The 24545-nt window shown below is 36.5% G+C and overlaps 3 protein-coding genes across 3 annotated transcripts; 1 reads left to right on the forward strand and 2 right to left on the reverse strand.

Moving 5' to 3' along the window:
* Window positions 1-5090: 5090 nt before the first annotated feature.
* LOC132180047 (metalloendoproteinase 2-MMP-like) lies at window positions 5091-6035 on the forward strand. Its single transcript, XM_059592892.1, has one exon. The coding sequence runs from the start codon at window positions 5091-5093 to the stop codon at window positions 6033-6035; it is 945 nt and encodes a 314-aa protein (XP_059448875.1).
* A 9435-nt stretch (window positions 6036-15470) lies between these two features.
* On the reverse strand, window positions 15471-19859 carry LOC132176876 (kinesin-like protein KIN-10A). The gene is made up of 6 exons (XM_059589031.1): window positions 19081-19859; window positions 18154-18309; window positions 17959-18066; window positions 17721-17831; window positions 16056-17630; window positions 15471-15840 (listed from the first exon to the last, which is right to left on the reverse strand). Exons 1-6 carry the CDS (start codon window positions 19693-19695, stop codon window positions 15544-15546), a joined length of 2862 nt encoding a protein of 953 aa, XP_059445014.1. The 5' UTR covers window positions 19696-19859; the 3' UTR covers window positions 15471-15543.
* Window positions 19860-20888: 1029 nt separating this feature from the next.
* Window positions 20889-24545, reverse strand: LOC132178725 (plastid-lipid-associated protein 6, chloroplastic). The gene is made up of 4 exons (XM_059591243.1): window positions 24130-24545; window positions 22006-22242; window positions 21457-21583; window positions 20889-21338 (listed from the first exon to the last, which is right to left on the reverse strand). Exons 1-4 carry the CDS (start codon window positions 24472-24474, stop codon window positions 21124-21126), a joined length of 924 nt encoding a protein of 307 aa, XP_059447226.1. The 5' UTR covers window positions 24475-24545; the 3' UTR covers window positions 20889-21123.

Below are 24545 nucleotides of genomic sequence, written 5' to 3' on the forward strand. Positions count from 1 at the left end.
TTATAATATATATATATATATTGTCTTATTTAAACTATTTTCATAAAATTTTATTTATTTAAATGTTATTAAAATAGTATTTACTCTATCATATATATATTTATTCTCTCCAATTAAAATTAATTAGAGAATAAATAAATAAACAAATTAATATTCTAGATGTATAGATAATTAAATGTATCAACTAACCGGCCGCATATGTTGTGTTTGTCGAATTCATATGAGGTTTGCAGGTCTTATAAAATAAATGTAACAAGTATGTTTTATATATTTTTATAAAAATAATATGGGTAGCTATCATATTAATATTACTAGACTGATCAATTTATGCATGCATCATATATATATATACACGCATGCATACATATATACTAATGATAATAAACTATAATTTATACTAATGACAATAAAAATTAATTTTTTATGCCAATTAACATTAATTGTTTGTTAATGCATATTTGTTTATGTCAAAATTATTGTTAATTTTTTTTTATTAAAAAAACTTTTTGACGTGTCAATTTGACACGTCAAAAACTTTTGACGTGTAAAAATAAGACACGTCAACAAAAAAATTTTTGACGTGCTTGCTTAGACACGTCAAAAGTTTTTGACGTGGCAAACATAAGTTACTGTTTGCCACGTCAAAAAACACATATTTTTTTGTAGTGTGTTATTGAAATCACCTTTCCAAAAAAAAAAAAAAAACGTATTATTGAAATCCAATTCTCAATCAATCAACCCATGTTCAATTTATTTTACATTTTATTAGTGCTTAATTTTGTTTATCTTCCAATTAGGACAGTTAAAATTATATTTCTCAATAATATGTAATAAATTGCTTGCATTGGTGGATCCCGGAAGCCCTAATGTTTTTTCATTAATTTTTTTTTCAATTTGAATTTAGCTAATTTAGTTCAGTTAATCTTATTTTACTTTATATTTCACTCTATCACTTCTTAGTGAAAAAACAACAACCAAATCATATTATTTTTCTGCACAATAATAGAATTTTTATCATTCCCCTTGAATTGACTTTGGTTTCCCCAAAAATTATTTACTTGCGATAGCCCACACTTGGGTTCGCAATCTTTTTTACATAATAAGTTTTCGGCGTAGTTGCTGAAAAATTGCATCCAAGACACTAAGTTTAATTTTAATTGTTTTTCTTTTCTTTTTCATTTTTTTATTAATCTTAAAATTTATCATCATACCACATCACATAATTCTTGCAAGTCTCGTAAACCCTAATACCAATGAAACAATTCACAAAGACATAAATTAGCTACAAATCAATTTAATAAATTGTCAAGTGTCTCTTAACATGTGAGAAGTTCACATATTTTTTTAATAGCATTAATAAGAAAATATGCGTTTCTCACATACTTTTGAAAGACATGTTACTTTATTAAATTGCTTAGTAGAAATTAGCTAATATTTATACCTTAAAATGGCCGTAATGTTCTCATCTCATCGGTAGAAGCCTTGATATGCTGGGAAGATATTCTGGTGTTAAATTATGTCATATTTGAATCAATTTACTACTGTAGCCATAAATTGATTAGCACATCTCCAACAACTTTTTAAATATTTGATGCACTATATATGTGCGTGATGTGGTGTATTAATTGGAGGGAACGGAATGCTCGAAGCTTTGATAATTGCAAGAGAGAATTGATCTTTGAAAAAGTTAGTGTTACAAACGTTGTTTTCATGGAGAGTATTGGCTTGGCCTATTCCAACTATTTCTACCCTTTCTGAATTTCTAGATTTATGCACATCTTTCTCTTCAAAATAGGGGTCTCTTGTATACTCCATATGTACATGGGTTGCACCCCTCAATATACATCAAAAAAAAAAAAAAAAAACTTAGTTCAAATGTCACCTTTTGACTACAGTAGTGTCGTTTGAACTGAATATCTTTTGAAAAATTGGCGCTTATAACATGTTACTATTCAAATGACACTAAATAATTGTTAAAAAATTGGCGCTTATAATAACCACACACACCAAAAAAACTTTAAAATATCTCCCTCTCTCACTAACATACTTAAAAATTATTTTAAAAAAATAAAAAATAAAAATAGAGAAGTGGCTGGCAACTTAGGGGATGGGGTGCGGTCAGCGGTTGTGTGATCTTATGTATGATGATTTTTCCTACTCATTAGTGTCTTTGCCTTCCATTTCCACATGACATTGATAACCACCTCTATGCCCAGAGCCACAACCCAAATGCATAATTACTTTTTATCTCAGTTGCCGTCTTGACGTGGCTACAGTACTGAAAGTGACCAATTAGCTGATCGATAATTAAGAAATGTATAATATAGTACCGGAAGTGACCAATTTTTTACAACGTGCCCACAACGTGCTCAATTTTCCTGTACGTCTTCTAATTTCATTATGATCTTGGGACTAATCTTTTATCATATATACCTAATTTCCTTTTTTTTTTAAAAAAATGATAGAATTCATTTTTTTTTCAACCATATAAGTAAAATTGTGTATATATATATATATATATATATATATATGATGCAAAGAGAAACTTCACTTAACCTCTCTGAATTTTCATGATTTTTGCAATCACTCTCCTAAAATTTAAAAAACTTTTAATTTAGTATATTCAACTTAAAAAATTTTTATAATGTCACTCATCCTTTAGGATTTTCTATTAAATCTTAATGGAGACTTTGGAAATTTTTAAGATACTTGTGTTTTATTTTTTAAATAAAAAAAAATTAAACTAAGATGAGTTTTTAGTTTTATAAATTTTACAATGATATAAAGCTTATTTCAGTCATCTGCCATATGATTTAACTCCAAATCCTAATGAAAATGGTGATATTAAAAACTTTTTATAGTTTGATACACTAAATTGAGAGTTTTTAAACTTTAATTGAGAGTTTTTAAACTTTAAAAAGTAATTATAAAAGCAATAGAAGTTTAGATGGTTAATTTAAAGTACTTACAAATGATAAACTTGCAATTGATAAATAATACACGAGATAAATTAATATCATCTATCTAATCATATATATATATAGAGAGAGAGAGAGAGAGAGAGAGAGAGAGAGAGGATCTCTGGCAGCAGCATCTGAATGAACACCGGCGGGAACATGTGAATGGCCTTGGAGAAGATTAGCTAGCTTGAGCTTATTATTTATCAGAATTTCTTAAAGTCCTCTCAAATTAATGTGATGTGCATTTTAAAATCAACATTGAATTTGAGATGGTTATTATTGAATTCCGATATATTGATAATTTTAAAAGCTACATCACATTTTGGAGGATTTTAGTCCTCCTTATATCACTAGTATATTTATCATTATTAGAAGAGATACATATTGCAGAAATCAGGTTGTGGCTGCTGCTGCCATTGTTGTTTGTATTATCTAAGATGCTTGACTAAATGCTTGTTTCTTGTACATTAAGGGTCCGTCTGGGTTTGGATTTTAAAAAGTGAGATTGAAAATAGCGATTTTAATTGTACGATTCAAAAACGTAATTTTTAAAAAGTAGTTAAAGCGTTTGGCAAAATCACATTTTAATATTTAAAATCGCAGTTTAGCCTTTAAAATTGTGTGTTTCAAAAAGACACATTCTTAGCTGCAATTTGAAATTAAATGCATATTTTTTACATTTTTAAATCCCAGTTTTTTAAAAACGTAATGCCAAACAATCTATTTTCTACAATTTAATTTAAAATCACACTTTTTGTCTATGAAAACGCAATACTAAACACATCCTAACACAAGGATTTTTTTACGACTATTATATATATTAGTGCTAAATATATAAGTCATAAATTTGTGGATTTGACAAACAACATTCAAGTCCTACATGATTGAACAATATTAGTGGATGACGCATTCAAGTTCTACCTGATTGCACATTTGTGGATGACTTTAACACCAAAAAAAAAAAAAAAAAACATTTAAGGCCTACATAATTGCACATTATATTTGTCGGATCAGTAGGTGGTTCCAGAATATTAATATATCATCATATGTCATAACATAAATAAAAAATTAAAACATCACTTATATGGAAGTCTTACTGCCACTCTTAAAGATTTCTTAAAATAAGGAAAAAAATACACTTTGGTCGCAAGAATTATCATCATTTTTGTACTTACATCTTTAAAATGTAAATAATAACATAGAGATTTTTTATTCTACCATCGTGTGTTAAATTAGATATTTTTACATTTTTCTCTTCATAATACTCTTTAATTTATTAAAAAATAAAAATTTAAAAATTTTTTAAAAAAAAATGAAAACACCAAAAAGGGTCACCTTTTCATATTAGCCCCCTTATTTGTTTTATTTGTTTAAAATGATTATTTTTATATATTTAAAAATATATATATATTTTTTAATAACTTCAAGGGTATTTTGAAGAAAATTTCACAATAAAAAAAAATAATAATAAAAAAAAAATAAAATAAAAAAAAATAAAAAAAAAAAAAAAACTTAATTTGACACTCAATAAATAGTATATATGTGAAGCTTCGATATTACTTTTTAAAGTTTGGAGGCATAATTGCTAAATGAGTAATAGTTCGGGGGCTAAAGTATATGCAAATTCTCCTAATAATCTATAAAAAGCATAGTAATCAATATGTTTTCATAAGCTCACCACCATGACTATCAAGGGTAGTGGTTCAATGGCCTAAGTAAATTCTCAAGTAGTTAGATAAGTACTAGTGTATGGGTTCGAATCTCTGCAATGGAAAATCTTCATGCCTAATTAGTATAAACTACATTGGTTCCCATTGATGCCCGGGTGGAGTGTACAGTTAAGGTATGATTCGGCTAGTCTTGAGGGTGTGCCTACGATTTTTGCCGTCTAGGTCCCTCCTGAGAAGTCCCCAGCAGGCTGGTACTACTATGGTCACGCCGAGCTAGAATAGCCACAATTGGTCTCTCCTTCAACCTTTTTTAATTTTAAATTTTAAAAAAATAAAAATAAATAAAATAAAAAACCTCACCACCATGACAAATTCTTATAGTAATCCATAAAAAGCCCCCAAGCTATGAGGTTTTTCCAACATCCAACAAGAGCTAACATCGTTCCAAACCATAGCAACCATGGCTTTGAAAGCTTTTTCTCTTCTCTCGTTGACTCCCCTCCTCCTCCTCCTCTTCCCTCTCCTTTCTCATGCAACTAATTCACCAAAGTCGCATGAAAAAAAATCTTCACCCTTGGAGTTTCTCAAGCACCTTCAAGGATGTCAGCTGGGTGAAAATATCGAAGGCATCCACGACCTCAAAAAATACCTCGAACAATTTGGTTATCTAAGCTATAGCCATTCCAAAAATCAAACCCATGCCAACAGCGACGATTTTGACGAACTCTTGGAATCGGCCATCAAAACATACCAACTCAATTACCATCTGAATGCGAGTGGCATTTTGGATGAGAAAACAGTATCAAAGATGATGATGCCTCGCTGCGGCGTGGCAGACATCATCAATGGTACAAATAGGATGCGTCCGGGGAAGAAGAGGCATCACAACGGACATGGCTCGTTGCATGATGTCTCTCTCTTTTCTTACTTCCCCAACAACCCAAAGTGGCCGCCCTCCAAGTATCACCTCACCTATGGGTTTCTCGCTGGCACCCCGACTGCAGCCAAGAGGCCCGTTGCAGAAGCCTTCCAGAAATGGGCCTCACGCACGCACTTCACCTTCTCACGGGCTCGAGGCGTCTCAAACGCGGATATCAAAATTGGTTTTGGTCGTGGGGATCATGGAGACGGGTCCCCTTTTGATGGAGCCGGTGGCACCCTGGCCCATGCTTTTCCACCAACTGATGGGAGATTCCATTATGATGGAGATGAGAAATGGAGTGTGGGTGCAGTGTCAGGTGCATTTGACTTGCAGACAGTTGCCTTGCATGAAATCGGGCATCTTCTTGGACTGGATCATAGCGAAATTGTGGGAGCTATCATGTATGCCTACATCAATGAAGGAGAGACCAAAGGTCTGCATGCCGACGATATTCAAGGAATTAAATCCTTATATAACGTTTGAGCAATAATGTCAAAGGAATTGGAATTCGATCTCTTGTTATCTACATGTCAATAAGGAGTTTATCTCCGGCCTACTCAACCAATATGTAATCCGATCCTTTCTATATATATATATATATTATGTGTGTGTGTGATAGAATAATATTGCAAAGCCATGCATAAATTTATCCTCAAATATTAATTGCGTTTTGTCAACAGGTCCATAAGTAGTTTCCTTTAATAACACTTTGCTTGTCTCTGGCTTTGAGATTAGCTTCTTTTTAATCCAACACCGAATTAATTTCTTGCTCAGTTACAAATTCTTGAAACATCTCTCAAATTCAATTACTTAACACGAGTTTATAGAATAAAGTATGAGAAAACCTTCTAAAACACCACTTTTACATCCTCTAATAAAACACCGGCAGGTTAATTAGCTTAAAACGCCAAATATATAGAATGGTGATGACTGATGAAAACACTAGCGCCTTTAAGCCCAAAAAAGAGAAAAGACAGAGAGAGAGAGAGAGAGAGAGAGAGATAATAATTAGACTTATATAGTTGATAAAAAGAAAATTTAAGTTTGTTAGTTCTTGTGTTGGCTTAATTCAGTTCCAAAATACAGAGGCTACTGTTTATAGGCTCAAACACTGATATAGAATGCTTAGAATCCAATCTCTACCATTCATAATGTAGATTTATGTGCCATGAATGTCCCTCCAAAATTTCAGCGCAATCGAACCACAAATGCCTATCGATCGGAGCTGTTGATCAAGACTGGACAAGATTTCCAGAATGGCTGTCCGGACCGCCAGAAGCTGGGTCCGGACCCAAGTTCCAGAAAGCTGCAATTGAAAGTCAAGTCCGGACCATCAGAAGCTGGGTCCGGACCCAATTTCCAGTAAGTCCATTTTATATGGCTTGTCCAGACACAAGACTTGGATGTACGGACACCACATGGTTACTCATATATAACCCTAGCTGTGTCCGGACACCCATTTATTCCTGTCCGGACACGACTGCTGAATGGTGTTTTATTTTCTATTTAAGCAAATTGTTTTGCCTATTATATGTACGTATTTTGGGGAACAAAAACAGAGAGCTTAGAGAGAGATATTGTTCTAGTTTATGTAAGTAAAGATTAAATACGTGAAGCCAATCGGAGTTTCTGTGAAAGGAAATCTTATAGAAGAATGGTGACAGATGTTCTGGAAAGGGATATTGCGGTAGAAGTCAAGTGGGTCGCTTGTCGTGTACAAGGAAGAGTAAATTGCAAAGGTTTTGTAATTCTTCTTGTATTCCTTATTCTTCTTAAAGTGGATTGATTTCCTGGGTTTGGCTGCTCCGAAGAGGTTTTATATTTAGAGAGTTCTCTAAATGGTTTCCTCTTCGTAACCAAATATCTGTGTTCTTGTTTTTCATTACATATCTGTATTTCGTTAGTTATTAATTGTTAGGTTAGATCTTATTCCGCTTAATATTTATGAATTACCTAGACATTTGAATAGGTATCATTTGGAGTCGTTTTTAGAATTTTCAATTGGTATCAGAGCGGGTTCACTCTGTCAAAGGATTAAATTCCTGAGTGTGATCCTAAATACTTTCTAGATGTCCCAAACTCTTGATTGTTTTGAAACTATTATGTCTTCTGATAAACAGTATTATTCTGATTGTGATTCTAATAATGAAATTGATCTTCAGGAGATTTATAATTTGTTGTTTGTGAAATTCTCTGAGCTACAAGTTATTAATTCCAAGAATCTAAAGAAACTCAGAGAGGCTGAACGTGATAAAGATGAGCTAATTGGTGAATTGAGTAATTCTCTTGATTTGTGTAAAACATTGAAATCTGAAAATCATGATCTTGCTAATAAAGTTGAGTCATTAGAAAATGAATTAAAGGAGTCCAAAACTCTATTGGAAAAATTCTCTAATGATAATCTTGACAAAAGTTTGCATACCCAAAAATCTACTTGTGACAAACCTGGGATTGATTTTGACAAGATTATTGCTCATTCCTCTAACCTTGCTTCTTCTTCCAAGAAAGTTTTTGTTGAAACAGGAAACTTGAAAGAGCCATTGGATAAAGATAAGCTAGTTGATGTTCACTCCTCAAGAAGAAGAGGAAAAGAAGTCTTAAAGAAAAAGAAGAAAACAACTATTACGACCTCAAGGGGTAAGAAGGGTAAGAAAGGTAAGTACTCTCGTGTTGAGCACTTTTTACCTAAAAGCAACTCCAACTTTGTTTACCTTGCAAGGAACCAACCTTCTTAAAGGTTCATTCCTACATGTCATCATTGTGGTAAGATTGGGCATATTCGCCCTAATTGTTTTCAGTTGAATAATCATGAGTCAAAAAGAGATTATTTTCGTTCTAGGAATAGTCATGAGGAATTATTCAACATGCTAAGGGGTGTTATCACCCAGTTAAATGATTTGGACAAGAGTCGCACATTTGTCCCCAATATGAAGAAAGTTTGGATTAAGAAGGTTGATACCATTCACCCATTGAGGGGGAGTGGTAGTGATCACACCTAAATTTAGGTGAGTAAATAACATGTCTAGGAATTGTTATTTTGCTTATTTTTGAAAATCCTAGAGCATGTTGTTTTTCTTTGCTTTGTATTTTTTTTTGTTTTTCGCTTTCTAGTTTATGCATTGCAATTTTTTTTTGTGTAAAGAGTGTATACATGTTTGTTTGGAGATTCTTGTTATGATGCATATTCATAAAGGACTTTTCAAGAAATTCATATGTTATGATCTTTGAAAGGCTTATAAATGAGATGTTGTGTGCCGTCCACCAAGATTTTTGTCTACTTGCTAATCAAGTGTTCATGAATGTGTAATGTCTTGTGAAGACCTAAAAGTAGTTATTAAACCAAATCATTATTTTGTAGTGGGACCTATAAGATGTGATGAAAGCTTAATGCTAAAGGACATTCATGTATTGCCTGTTGTAATCTCAATTCAAGCATGTTGTTTTTTTTATGCATTTCATTTTTATTTGTTTTGCATTTGTTTTCGTTCATGTGCATTTCTTTTGTAAAAAATTTCAAAAAGACAAAAATATGTTACTTTGGTTGTTTTCTTTTCTTTTTTTGTCTTATGCCCCTAGATAGTCCATTAATTTCTTATGTTACTTTTTATGGATTTAATTCATTGCGTCTTGGAATGTTCTTAATATGCATGAGATGAAAATTTGTGTCAATGGACTTGTGTTTGTGGTTACCTAAAGCCTGAACTTATGTGGTACATTTTGCCTATGCTTTATCTCTTATGCACATTTAAGCTTAAATTGAGGTTTTGTTTCACTTTATTTGTGAGGTCTGTTAGGTAACCATATGAGGTTTTTGACTGGTCATATTTTTGAAATTGACCATATGCTAGTTGAACCTAGGGCTTAAAAATTCCTACTTTCTCTTTTGTGATAAGCATCAAAAGTTTAAGAACACTTTCTCAAAGAGAAAAATAAACAAGATAGTGAAACAAATAAAATCAAAAGATCATATTCCAAAAGTAATTTATTTCACTGTGTCAAACTTGTGCAAAATGTATTACAAAGAGAAATGTATAAGATGAGAGTGGCTAGGCCCCTAGTATAATAAGGTTTGACTTTTGATTTGATATACTTGTCAAAACTTCATGATGGTGAAACTTTCTCCTCATTTTGTAAGTTGAAATTTTTTTTCTTTGGATAGCTTACACACACACCGCACAAGCATGGGTTGAATGAAACATTTTTCTTTGCTTGGGTTAAGCAATATGAGTTTCTTGCAATTACTAGTCTCATGTATATTTTGCATATTTGGAGCATGTTTGAGATATTCATTGTGCAATACATGAGTCATTGATGTGTGTATCATGTGTGTTCATTTGACTTTTGAGGGGGAGAAACATGATTTGCTTTTTTAGCTTCTTGTTGATTATTGAGTCATATGTTGAGGGGGAGTTTTTGGTGATGGGTGTTCATGATCTTGCAATCTACATCATTTTTTTTTTATCATGAGTTTTATTTCTGTATTCCTGTTCCACATATGCCTTGATGTATTTTGTGAAGTGTTTCAAGAAATATGAAGACCTTTTGTCATTCTATAACAAAAAGGGGGAGTAAATATGGGGAGATGATGGGATTGGCTTGGCATTTTGGTTTTGTCACTAAATTGCCAAAGGGGGAGTTTGTTAGTTCTTGTGTTGGCTTAACTCAGTTCCAAAATGCAGATGCTACTGTTTATAGGCTCAAACACTGATATAGAATGCTCAAAATCCAATCTCCACCGTTCATAATGTAGATTCATGTGTCATGAACGTCTCTGCAAAATTTCAACTCAATCGGACCACAAACACCCATCGATCGGAGCTGTTGATCAAGACTGGACAGCATTTCCAGAATGGCTGTCCGGACCGCCAGAAGCTGGGTCCGGACCCAAGTTCCAGAAAGCTGCAATTGAGAGTCAAGTCCGGACCGTCAGAAGCGGGGTCAGGACCCAATTTCCAGTAAGTCCATTTTATATGGCTTGTCCGGACACAAGACTTGGATGTCCGGACACCACATGGTTACGCATATGTAACCCTAGCTGTGTCCGAACACTCACTTATTCCTGTCCGGACACGACTACTGAATGGTGTTTTATTTTCTATTTAAGCAAAATGTTTTGCCTATTATATGTACGTATTTTGGGGAACAAAAACAGAGAGCTTAGAGAGAGATATTGTTCTAGTTTATGTGAGTAAAGATTAAATACGTGAAGCCAATCGGAGTTCCGGTGAAAGGAAATCTTATAGAAGAATTGTGCCAGATGTTCTGGAAAGGGTTACTGCGGTAGAAGTCAAGTGGGTCGTTTGTCGTGTACAAGGAAGAGTAAATTGCAAAGGTTTTGTAATTCTTCTTGTATTCCTTATTCTTCTTATAGTGGATTGATTTCCTGGGTTTGGCTGCCCCAGTGAGGTTTTATATTTAGAGAGTTCTCTAAATGGTTTCCTTTTCGTAACCAAATATCTGTGTTCTTGTTTTTCATTACATATCTGTATTTGGTTGATTATTAATTGTTAGGTTAGATCTTATTCCGCTTAATATTTGTGAATCACCTAGACATTTGAATAGGTGTCGTTTGGAGTCGTTTTTAGAATTTTCAAAGGCAAAATATATTTTAGCTCTATGAATTACCATCACATTTTTACTTACGCTTCTAAACTTGAAAAAGTGACATAATCATGGCTCCCAATATTAGAGTTGTGAGCGCTTTTTGTTCTTTTTTGACATGTCTGCGAAAGAAAAGGGAAATGAGGAGAGGGATTCGAACTAGTGATAAAGATATACTTCATGAGGCGTGATCTCTAAGTGATTAACGTGGGTGCTTATAATTCCTTGTATATATATATATATATGCCATTCAGAGTTCCAAATTAATTAAGGAGACTAAGCTAAGTATCACCTCGCCTACAGATTTGAGGATGGCACACCAAGTGAAGCCATGAACCCCGTCGCACAAGCCTTCTTGACATGGGCCTCAAACACGCACTTCACCTTCTCACAGGCTCAAGGTGTCTCAAACGCAGATATCAAAATTGGTTTTCATGGTAGGGAATTGTTAGAATAATGGAGAGAAGAGAAAAGCGGAAGAGAGCGGAAGCACACTTAAGGACTACATTATATTGAGTAGTAGAAGAGTGTGGAGAGGTGTGTATTACAAGAGGTGGTAGAGGCCTCCTTATATAGGAGGCTAGAGGGGAGCAAGGTTCCCTCTCTTATCAATGTGGGACTAAAGTCCCATATACACTAACATCCCCAACATCCCCCCTCAAACTCAATGTATTTATACCTTGAGGTTGGGAAAAATACAGGGAAATAAATACAAGAAAAAAAATATATATATATATATATATATATATATATGATTTTTTTTGTTCACCGGAAAAGTCACTAGAGGTGGGCAAAGTTGGGCGGCCAGAGGCAGTGGACAGTGGCAGGCAGCGGAGCAGAAGGCGGCAAAACCCGGTTCTAACCCGTTGGACTGAAAATCTTCGATCCGGGTGATTTCTCAAGTACTCCAATATCCCTCCTCAAACTCAAGGTTCGAGGGAAAAAGAAAGGGATATATATATATTTTTTAGGTCCATCGGAAAGTCGCCTGAGCTGACCAGACTTGGGCTACCGAAGGCCGTGGACGCCGGCTTGCAGCAGCAGCTGGTGGCTAAGGGTGGCTCTTGGTTGGGCTGAAGCCTTGGTTCCATTGGGTTGGATTCCAAAATTTGGGCTTAAAGCCTTGAAGAAATTAGTCCGGTCAAATGGGCCAAAGATGGCCAAAACCCATGGACCATTAAAGTGGTTGACCCAAAAATTATATGAACTGGGTCTAACCCGATGGATTGGGTTGACAAATTTGGACCGGTTTGGAGAGCTTGACCTGGTGACCCGGTTTAGGAACCAGTATTGGATCAGATTGAAGAGATCCGATTTGAGCCCGATGACCCTGTTGGAACTAGTTTTGGATCAGGTCGGATGCTTGTATAGATCCGGTCTAGGCTGATGGATTGGTCCGAATCGGATTTGAAACTCGCTCGGTCGGGTTGAAGAGTGGGCCTGTTTAATTTGGGCCAAAAATACCCGAAAGCCCATGGACCGAGTAAGGATGGTCTGACCCAAAAAGATGTTCTGGTTCTAACTCGCCCGTTGGATTGGGTCAAAAATCTTGGATCCGAATGATATATATATACTCTCACAGCTGACACGTGGCAGAGGGCTAGGCCTGATGTGGCGGCACCTCTGAAGGACACATGGCAGCAAGGAAGGAGAAGGGGACATCTAGCGCATGTGGTGGGGTGCAGCCGCGTGGGGTGTGGGCGCGTGAATCCCATGCACAGACCCTTTGGACGGAGCACGGCGGAGCTCCAATGGCAGCGATCTGAACGGATTTGAGACCATTGGAGACAGATCTACCAAAAGGAGCAAAAACCACGATGATCCGACAAAGGTTGCGGTGCGTGGAGGAGCGGCAGCCGCTCGTGGAAGCATGTTTAAGAGATGGCATTTTCTGAGGGTGGAGCGTGGAGGCGTGTGCAATGCCAGAATAGGCTGAGATTGCACAGATCCACCGTTTTGGGGCCAAGACACCACTTTTGGTGGTTATTTGGCTGAGAGGAGTCACGGTGGAATCGCGATTGGCTCGGGCAAAAACTACCGAAGGAGCATGGAGGAGCTCGGAGGGCCGTTGGCGGCAGAACTTCCACAGATCTGTAGATCTGAAGGAGTGGAAGAGATTTTGAGTTGAAAACGCTTGGCGGCACGCAGACGACCGGAGTTGGTGGGTCGCTGGAGGGAGCACATGATTGTGAGCGGAAAACTGCTTGGTAGCGCGCCAACGACCTGATTTGGAGGTCGCCGAATGGAGCGCCGGATTATGAGCAGAAAATCACTTGGTGACGCGCCGACGATCGAATTTGGGAGGTTGCCGGAAGGAGCATTGGAAAACATATGAAAATGGCTCTGATACCATGTTAGAATAATGGAGAGAAGAGAAGAGCGGAAGCACACTTAAGGACTACATTAAATTAAGTAGTAAAAGAGTGTGAGAGGTGTGCATTACAAGAGGTGGTAGAGGCCTCCTTATATAGGAGGCTAGAGGGGAGCCTTGCTGCCTCTCTTATCGATGTCGGACTAAAGTCCCATATACACTAACAGGAACATGGGGATGGGAACCCTTTTGATGGAGCCGGTGGCTCATGCTTTTGCACCACAGGCTAGGATGGGAGATTCCATTATGATGGGGATGAGTCATGGAGTGCGCGGGTGCAGTTGACTTTGAGACAGTTGCGTTGCATGAAATTGGGCACCTTCTTGGACTGGATCATAGCGAAGATGAGGGAGCTATATATCATGTATTCGTTGCTCCCTGTAGGAGCGACCAAAGGTTTGCATGCGGACGATATTCAAGGAATTAAAGCCTTATACAACTTTGAGGATCGAATACTAAGGATTTGTACTTTTTCTTCATGTTGTAATAATGACGTATGCACGCATGTTTTTCTATTATAATATATATACATATATTGATATTAATGTGGAATCTTATAATGAATTTTTGAATTTTGGTTTTGTTGCTCGTTCATCTTTGCAAAAAATGAATGGCCTTTTGGTTTTCATATGATTAAGGTGATGTTTGGTAAACACCACACCACCCCCAAATACTATTCACCTTATTTTTTTCAAAAAAATCAATATTAAAATATTTTTACTTTTTATATTACCTCATTCACTTTTTATATTACAATCATTTACTTTTACTACTATTTCAATAATAAAATAAAAAAATCATTGCAAAACAAAAATTTTTTACTTTTCAATACCACTTTTTTATTTTTCTATACCAATTATTACTCTTTTTTTTTCCACAAAAAATATGAATAGTATCCAAGGGTGGAATGTTGTTTACCAAACAACTCCTTAGATTCAGCCCTTGGGTTTTCAATTTTAAGAATATGAACAGTAAGTTTTGTCCAAGTTTAAAATAGAAATCCTCTATTACTTTAATATCAAAAGTTAATAGTTTGTCATCTGTGATATATGTATCGAATAAACATTCATCTCAACAACTCAATACAAAAAGTCCCTAAAGAATAACTCAATTGGGTGGACTAGAGAGACTAGAAAAGGCTTATGCGTTATATATAGATTACCATATCTGGTCCATGTACGTGGGAAAATTGTACAAGGCCGGCTTTGTAGAAATCAAACTATGTTATTTATAACGCTGAAAATGATAGGAAATGAAAAGAGAGAATCAAGACCTCCGTATCCGTATTATTTAAGTTTCAATTGCTTTCTGAATATTTGTTCAAATACAGCTTTTTGAGTAACAATTTTCTCTCATGCGAAACTCGGCTTTCCTTAAGAGCAATTGATTTGTTTACTGCATAACTTCTTTTAATTTTGGGTAAAAACAGGTACTGTAATAATATGCCATTTGTCTTTCGCTTTTTATTTTTAGAAGTCAGAAAGATGGAAGAGTCTGGGATATAAATATATTATGTCCTAGCAAAGCCTCTTTATTCTTATTTTAGTAAAATAGACTTTGGTTTTCCTTTTCCTTGTGGATTTTCAAGGAATTCAAAGAAGAAGAGGGTGTTTTGTGAAATTGTGAAAATCTTGACACACCAAATTGGATTGTTTATCTGCTGGACCGTCTCTCACAAATTGAGACAACTTCTCTTGGATTAAAAATCAGATTATCTTGAAGAAGTTTGCCAGCATAGAACATCTGACTGTATCCCCTACTTGGCCTGTATGGTGGATTTGATGGTTCAAATGGTCTTTTAAAAACTATTTCATGTTGGTTATTATGGCCTGTGGACCGTGGTTGCAAACTAATTCATAATCTTGAAATTGAAAGAAAGAGTTTGCAGAAAGGTAGTGCAGAAGCCAAGAAATGAAAGGAAAGTTTTACATATAAACACACTGATGATAAGGAAGATGAGCATATTAATATACTATATAAAAGTATGCAGCACCAGATCATTCAAAAGTTCAGACATGTCTAAAGTTGTTCCAGTTGATGCCTTCGAACAGTAATAAAGGGAGTAGAAATAAAGTTTGGTGATAAACCGGAACCCTCATCTGGTTGATGCGAGTAGCAGGAATTTGGGGTGAGTGGCAATTTATTTTCCAGTGGCCTCAGTGGAAGCGGGCTTGGTGGAAGATGAGTAGGACATTGTATTCCCTTTGCTGGTCGCAAGCAAGCTAAGCGGCCATTCGCCTGGTTGTTGCAAAGTGGAAGTTTGATGGCCGGTACCATTCCTTCCTTCTCTCTTGGAACTGGAGCTCCAGTAGGGTCCTGTATCAAATCAGTTATAGAATATATCAATGTTTATTGATCATAGAGTAGAATTATACTAGAACTCATTATGCTCCATTAGATTTTTGGGATATTGTAGGGAAAAAGCAAACAAAGTTGAATTTGAGCAATCAAATGGAAAATGATTTTACAGTTTTAAAATGAGTTTAGCATGCTAAAGAATTTAATCTGGGCAAAGATTAATAACAACATACCCCAAGCACGAGAAAAGTGAATGCTTGATTGTCTGCACCAAGACTGATTTCAATCAGCTTCCTCAGGTCGGCAAGGCTTGCATCCTTTACCACCTTAAGCGTGGTAATGAACTTCCCAGGAATTTCCTTTGAAGCCTCCCATTTCACATACACTTCAATCTTTGCATCATTGCCATGATCATATGGATTGTAGTTCTCCTTCAAAGCCAAAGCCACATCATTGTATATTTGGTTCTTGTTCAATGCAAGTGGCTCCACGGTAGCTGCTGGACTTTTGGCTTCAAATTCTGGAATGGGCATGTATTTCTGGACCTCCAAATTCTCCTTGTTGAAATTTCTCACAATAGAATCCTCCCCAGTTGGAGATGATTGAGGATCAATGGGGCCAGACCTCCTTTTTGCAGGTGTTGTCCTGATGTGTTGAGATAACTCTCTGTGATTCCCACAAAGTGTGAATATATTTTGGATTCTCAATCGTCTAGAAGAGGCTGTATCCTTCGAATTTTCTGCTTCACTTAATAATTCCGAGTCCATACCCTCTAATCTTTCCTTCGGATGGTCTCTTTTCCTTGGACTTCTGCTAGGCGGACTTGGTGTCTGCTCAACTCTGATTACAGGGCTACACTTATCAACCACACAGACCCTCTTCTCCTCTATGATTTCTTTCTCCACTTCTTCATCTAACACTCTCTCTTCATGTTCATCATCCCCTTCATCTACTTCTTCTTCCTCAAATACAGTGCTCAGACATACCCTGTCACCAAATTTTGCCCCAAAAACATCATGATCCACTAGATGAGACTGATCCAAATTTCCTTGGATTCCAGCAGGTTTGCAAACCATCCCGCCTACATGCTTCACCTCACGAACAATCGGTTCTTGATCATCCATGTCCAAGTCCATTGATTTTACCATTCCAGGGTCCTCATTGGTATATATCCTCATTAGCCTTCTGGCAAACCCACTTCCATCCATGTCCTTCAATGCACTTTCATCAGCACTTGCATCTGTAGAACGGCATAACTCCAACTCAATCTCCTCCAACCGCTGTCTCAGCATTTCAACTTCCTGTTGTTGCTGCAATATCCTTTCTTCCATTCTTCTCCTCTCTAATTCGACAAATTCATTAGTCATTTTCTGGCACTCCTCCAATCTCTTTTCCAGCTCACGTTTCAGAATCTGAGCCCGCTCATTCACCTTTAAGTTGATCTCCTCCTCACTTGCCCCTGATCCCCTCCTTTCAGTAAGCTCAAGTCTAGCTCTAAGTGCAGCAACTTCTTCTTCTTTCTTCAAGAGCTGCTTGTGTGCTTCATTTCTCTCTTTCTCTTTGAGCTTGTTCTCCCTTTGTAGCTTAAAGATAAATTCATCCATGGCAGCAATCCTTGATCCTAAAATTACTGCAGATGAAGAGTCTTCAGTGCCAATTTTATCCTTATTTGGCGTATGAGGACCACGGACAATACATTTTGCTTTTGCTCCATATTCAAGGGTAGAGATCGTCTTGTGTATCTCCTTTGGATCCGGGCTTGCACAGAGTATCATTAAAATTTTTGATTTGTCATCCTCAAACGAATCCTGAACAGAAAGAACACAAAACCTCATTAATCAAACTTCATGTAAACCATGTAAACCACCATAACTGACACTAATATCAACAGTAGTTACCTGCAGAAGCATGGTCAATTTGCTATCTCTAAATGGCACATGGGAATCACCATTTGCAATGGATTCTACCACTCTTTTCAATGCTATGTTTCCTTGGTTGATCTTCGCTGTCTGAGATGTTAACAAAAGTATAAAGTTAGCAGGGAACACCTCTGAGATCAATACTACAGAAAATATCGTAAAAGAAAAAGAACAGCAAACGTTGAAGATACAAAAACATAGTCATGACAAATCTTACCTGCATTTTGGCCTCAAATCCAATTTGACCAGCTTGCTCAATATTTTCGGACCCTGCCATGTCCACAAGCATCAGGCGTCCTCCCACTGTTGGGACATCAAGGATTATCTGTACAGGTTTGCAAAGCATGAGAATTCCAACCACTTATAAAATTCCAGCAGAACTACATCCAAGTAAAATCTAAAAGAATTATACCAAGCAGTGGCTACGAGAACTTCTGTCATTACAGAGAGTGCTTTTAACAATCCTTCGTTTCTCCACTTTTTGTATCTCCTTAGAAATCTTTCCAGCTTCAGTTCCTGAAATATACGATGCATTCTTTGCCTTTTTCCCCATTACTTCAAGTTTCACCTACAAAAAATGAAGAATATATATTGTCGAACAAGAATCCACATAGCCTAAAATATTGCCTCATAAGCATCAAAGAAATTCACAGGAAAATGAGAATAAGCATGTAGGGCCGAGTAAATTTCAAAATATAACAATGTATCACAAGAAGTTGACGTTGACGCACTTCTATAAGAATCTCCATGTTCATAAGATAAAAAGTTGACCCCTTTTGTTACAAAACCAATTTGAACATCAGCCTACTCCTTAATTATTGGTTCCAAACAGATAAAGGAAAAAACCAAAAAACAAACAAACACTTGTTGTACTCATTTGAACCCAAAATTGCAGAGTCGGCTAGTCTCATTTATGCACACACTTTGTACTCCTGATCTCATTTTGTCTGGCAATTTACAACCAAAATACACCCTGTATTTTTAAAACCTCAAACAACAGTAGCCAATTGACTTCTTTCATGCTAAATAAAAATTTTAGAAATATATATATATATATATATATATATATTTCTCTATTTTCCAGATAATTAACCATGAAACCCTTTCTCTGTCGAAAGAAAAGAACTTAATTATACAATACATACTACAAAAAAGATAACTTAGATTGCAATACGCACCCAAAGAGAACCCAACAAAACAAAACCAAAACCAAAACTCCAGAAATCAGGAAGCAACTAAACCTTTAAAGACAACAACACTTATTTCCCCAAAAATCACCAAGAATCAAATTATCTCAAATAAAGTCAAGAAGCCAAGAAAATAGAGAACAGACTATTACCTTGGATGCACTGCCTTTAGGCCATCCAAGGCCTAATCCTCCTCCACCGTTGCTGGACAAAAGATCAAAAATTTCTTCGTTATATATCTCCAAGACAGTTACTTGCACAAACGTTCCATGTCCTTCCTCCCCATCTCCAAGAATATCCCTCAAAGACCGGTACACAATACCTGGCAGCTTCGAGCATCCGAACATCGTGTGACTCTTGCCCGAACCAGTCGGGCCGTACATCATTATCGTGCACTTGTCCCCTAACTTCACACTGTTAATCCTCGACTCCACGAATTTTTTGTAAAAGACATCAAGGTCCTCTTCTTCAGACAAAGAAACCCCATCGAGGCTAAAGTCCCGGTAGCCGAAATCGGCTCGAACCCGTATAGAATGGTTGTTGGAATTGATTTGCAAAACCGATACGGGTTTTTCTTTTCGATCCGGGTAGTCGCGGATCCGGGTTATAACTTCGACCGGGTGATCTTGTGGGGCTTCTTTGGCCGCCGCGTTCGGATTCGGAGATGGGTTTGTTTTGTTGGCATTGAAATGAATGCGAAGCTTCGATTGCGGGGTCTTGATCTGGGTCGGGTGGGTTTGGTTTGCTTTAGATGGCGTGGGAGCCATAGGAAAGAGAACGCAGAAAGCAGAAAGTTCAAGATTGAGTTTCGGACTCAGAGGAGAGGGAGAGAGGGAGAGAGAAAGAGAGAGAGAGGCCACGAAAGCTGTATGGAGATAAGAGACTTGCAGAGACAGAGAAAGAAAGAAGAGAAGAAGAGAGAGATAGAGAGTGCTAGATTTGGGAATTCTTGAAAAGGAAAGAGAAAGAGAGGAGTGAGAATTTGAAATTAGATTTTTTGAAGTTTAACTAAAATCTAGCCGTTACGTTTCTAACGACTAGTTTTTTGGCATCACTCATCAGGCAGGGGGTCGGGTAGCACGATTCCAGCGTGAGCCAATTTTTACTTGGTTGGGGAACCTTTTCAGCCTCCAAATTCACTCAATAGCCCATAAAAATAAAAATAATAATTGACCTGATTATAAAATTTTGTAATTTATCTGATTTTCATTTTTTATTTTATAAATTCAAGATTCTATTGTATGATTATTTTAAATTCAAGATTTTTATTATTTTTTCTCAAATAAATAATAATTATTTTTTTAAAAAAAAAATGATCTCCTATACTTTGGTATAGTTGATTAAGCTTTGATTCAATTAATTCCCAAACGACAACCTCTTTTGTATCGAGTCCAAAGAAGGATCGTAGATTGCTTTGGTTGTCAAATCTGACAATTTGGGCAGGCTCTGCTTTCGAGTCATTCATTGACTTGGTCCAAAAAAAATGCCTAAATTGAAGCCTGGTGTTGATTACTTGATTCTCTCTCCAGCTTCTTGGGTGATTTTCCTAAGATCCAAACATTTAGAATAAAAACGTGAATGTGTTTTGTTTAGAGTGGGCTACGGCAACGGTGGAGGGCACAACATCGTCATTTCTATAGCCTTTGGGCATTTGATTGGACATTGTGAAGGGTCCGGTCCTCATTCGTTATCAGTTTTGACGGTTTGATAAATAGTTTTAGTATTAAAAAGTGATTGATATAATATAAAAATAAAAGAAAATTTGAATTTTTTGTGAGATAAAGTTATTTGGTAATAGGAAAAAAAAAAAAAAAAAAAAAGGTAATTTGGCTGTCTATATTTGACAGCCGATTGGTGATGGTAAAGAGTGTAGTCTCGATCATGCACGATTACAGTACAACCTTAATCTTAGACAAGTACAGCAAAATCTGATCATGCAAGCTTGCAGTTCCACTTTACAGGTAGTTAAGTGCACCTTATGGCACTGCATATATATATTAAGGGAAGAAACAGTTTGACTTTACAGTTGATGCGTTTACATTTGCATTATGATTAAATTGTTCCTAACTGAACACAATTTCCTGTGGTTCAACATAAACACTAACTAAGACAAAACAACAATATATAACAGCAGAAAGCAAACATATCGAAGCAGGAACAGTGACCGTTACACATGACTCTTGAATATCAAGGTATTATGAGATAACAAAAACCCTAAGCTCGCCTCTGTCTCCTCTAGTGATGCGCGTATCTGCATCGAGATAGGTAACTTCAAATTCACCGCTTCCTGTATTTGATGGAGGCCTTAAATTGTCTGGAATCCGTGGTAACTCTAATGGAGGCAGTTGTGACAAGTTTCCGGTTGTCTTTACCGTTGTTTTCTCAAACTTGATTTTTATCTTTGCAGACCCTATTCTCATTTAGTTGGAAGCTTAATCAGGATGATTATTTTCTTGTTTACTAAGATAATCATAAAGAAGTCTGGAATAAATTCAATTGCAAGATATAAGCTTGAAAAGGGAACTAACCTATGAGTTCAAATTTGTGGGCTAATGTGGCAGTCACTTCAACAGGTGGCAGGGGCCATGGAGTGCCTAATTCAAGCTCCACTATATTATCAAAATCTTTGCTCAAGATGTCAATCCGTTGAAAAACCTAATTACAAGAGAAAACATACATTTAGATGGTAAGATGATAATAGATTTAGAAAAGGTTAATCTTAGCATGATGCCTGGATATACAAGATATGAACCCAAAACAAATAGGTCAGATTTATATGCTGAAATGCTCTTGGAGCATCCAAGTCGACCAAATCCTTATAGTAATTTGTTTGCTGACCATGTTTAATTGGTTGAAGATAACGATGACAATAGGAGAACACATCTAGGTAAGGTGCTAGAAAACTCTGCCTTCGATCTAAGGCTCATCTAAAGTAGCTTCCACTTTATAACATGGCCTTCCGAACAGCATTACTAATTGATGTACATGCTATTGGGTGTAAATATTACAATAAAAATAACAAATAAACTATAATGCCAAGTAGAAGATAATACAATAGAGCAGTTTTGGTAGCACACCTGACCAAGAGTTATAGGGAGTAGCCTTCCCGTGGGGGGTCCAGGACGGCTCCCACCGAGAGTACGAGATGAGAATGCACTGCTATATATCAATTTCCATCTCCCTTGCAATTTATCAAGATCAACTGAGAGGTCCACCAGTCCTCCAACATCTTCAATCTCCTTGGCAGCGGCATCTGCCTTTTGCAGATCATCTTCATTTGCAGCAAGACCTCTATTTAGCCCAGAAACAACACTCTGCATTATATTACCCATACATGTTTAAGAACAAATCTTTCCACTTCCAGTATACAATTAGGAAAATCTATCTAATAAAGTATTTATTATGACTATTGCACCTCTCTATGCACACATCAATGTTTATATACAACTAAGTTCAAAAAAAGAGTCCACAATTTTAAGGACAAATTTTGTATTAAGGAGTCACAATTTAGGCTGCTCAACTTTAACTGACCTCCAGGGAAGAGGTGATTGAATATATTAAAAAGTCTTCTATCTCCAACTCAGAAGAGTTTAAAGAAATACAACACCAGAATGGCAATGAGAATTATAACCACAAGACGATAAATAATTGTGTCTGAAAATTCATCACCATTCAAGTATTTTCAGAGCCAGGCCCTTTGTTGGTGTTTTGCATCTTTCAATTCTCACAACATGTGACATGCTGAAGCATGATAATATAGATACTTTCTAGTTTTTGTACTGATCCATGCCCCCAAGCGTCTGCAACTCACATTCGGTAATCAACAGACATTACCATTGGCCTCCCTAAGACCTTGGATCCTAGATCGGTTTGTAATGGGGCGGACATTCAAAGTCCACTCTCAGCTAAACACACAATTCAATCAAATTAAGCATTACCTAGTGTTCATGTATTTGGAACAACAGTTATTCAATATATATAATATGCACAAAAGAATGTAAGGTTGCACAATCCCACTTCTAGGTTGAACCACATGCAACGGAAAATAAAAAAATCAATGTAATTAAACGAAAAATTACTGTAAAGGTCCTTAGGGTTTAACCTTTTTTCAAATCGTTCTGTAACGTTTAAAAATGATCAAATTGCTCCTTAAGACAAGCTTTATTATCAAACATGTAGGCTTGTAGCCACATTAAAGTCAGTAATTTATTGACACCTGTACATATCGCCGAGCTAGCACCAATCAACTTCACCAATGGTTCAGCCACCCTTAAAACTAGCCTCTACGGGTGGTCGAACCACGCCTTCTGGCATTTGGAGGTGGTCGCGCCACCCCCTCAATCCTTTGTTACCTCCAAAACTAGTATTTGGGGAGACTCAACCACCCCCCCTAGGCTTAGGGGGGTGGTTGGGCAGCCCAAACCATCCCCTCATTCTTCTTTCTTTCTTTCTTTCCTTTTTATGTATCATTTTTTAAATGATATAGCAATACTGACTGGTGCTACAACTATACGTGCACTCGTCAATAAATTACTAGCTTCGACGTGGCCACAAGCTTACATGTCACAAGTCTTTGGTAAAAACTAACAGCATGTGTACGGAGAAAGTGATTTGATAACAGAGTTTATCTTGATAATTTTAAGGCCTAAGAGAAGATTTGAAAAAAGGTTAAACCCTAGGACCTTTACAGTAATTTTCCCTAATTAAACTGTACATCCTTTTCACTTGATATCCCAGCACCAGAAGATTTAACAGGATAACTAATCAATTTTAAAAGGAAATAAAGAACCAAAGCAAGCAAAAAGTGATTTGTATAAAATACGATCACGTCAACCATATTAGACAGGTCAAATCCATTAATTGACATCAATGAATAGTGGAATAATACGAAGCAAGAAGACCATTAATACCCAATTCAAATTTGTCAATTCAAAAGCACAATTGAGGGTGTAAGGCGTAACAGCAAATCAGCAAAAGCACAAACAGGCATAATCAATAGAACCAAGTTAAACAATGCCTTACAATCAACCAGGAATAAAAACCATTTCAACCGAATTAACCTCAAGCAGAAGAAGCATCAAGTAAAGAAGTACCCAACTATCTATTTATCAGTCTAAACGCAAAAGTAACAAGAAAACAAACAATATATGAGCATAATAAACAAAACCCATAAATGGTTAATCTGCAGTTGAACGAATTACCAGTAATTTGAGCTTCAAAGAAGCAATAAGCTCTGACTTGTCCTCCGAAAACGGTGGTGGAGGTGGAGGGTCAACTACAGAAACCTCGTCCACAGCCGATATTGGGGCGACGCTTCGCTTACCCGAAAGAGGCCGTCTTGGAGACATGATTGTGACTCTGTGAATTTTGTTGGGACTTAAACGAGTAATCGAAGAAGAAGAAGAAGAAGAGGAAGAGGAGTGGGAGACAAAAGGTGACAGATGAGGAAGAGAGGTTAGAGAGGCCATGACTGGGTGCTTGAGTCCTTGCTTGTGGCTCGAGAGTCGAGAAGGGGAAGAAGACACACACGAACCAAGCAATGGCATGTAGAGAAGTGATTTTATCTGTCAGGTTCTGTGGACTTCTTGTGCCATAGAATCTTCTTCTTTAGATCCTT

This window comes from Corylus avellana, chromosome ca4 (assembly GCF_901000735.1).
Source record: "Corylus avellana chromosome ca4, CavTom2PMs-1.0".
Taxonomy (NCBI): Eukaryota; Viridiplantae; Streptophyta; class Magnoliopsida; order Fagales; family Betulaceae; genus Corylus; species Corylus avellana.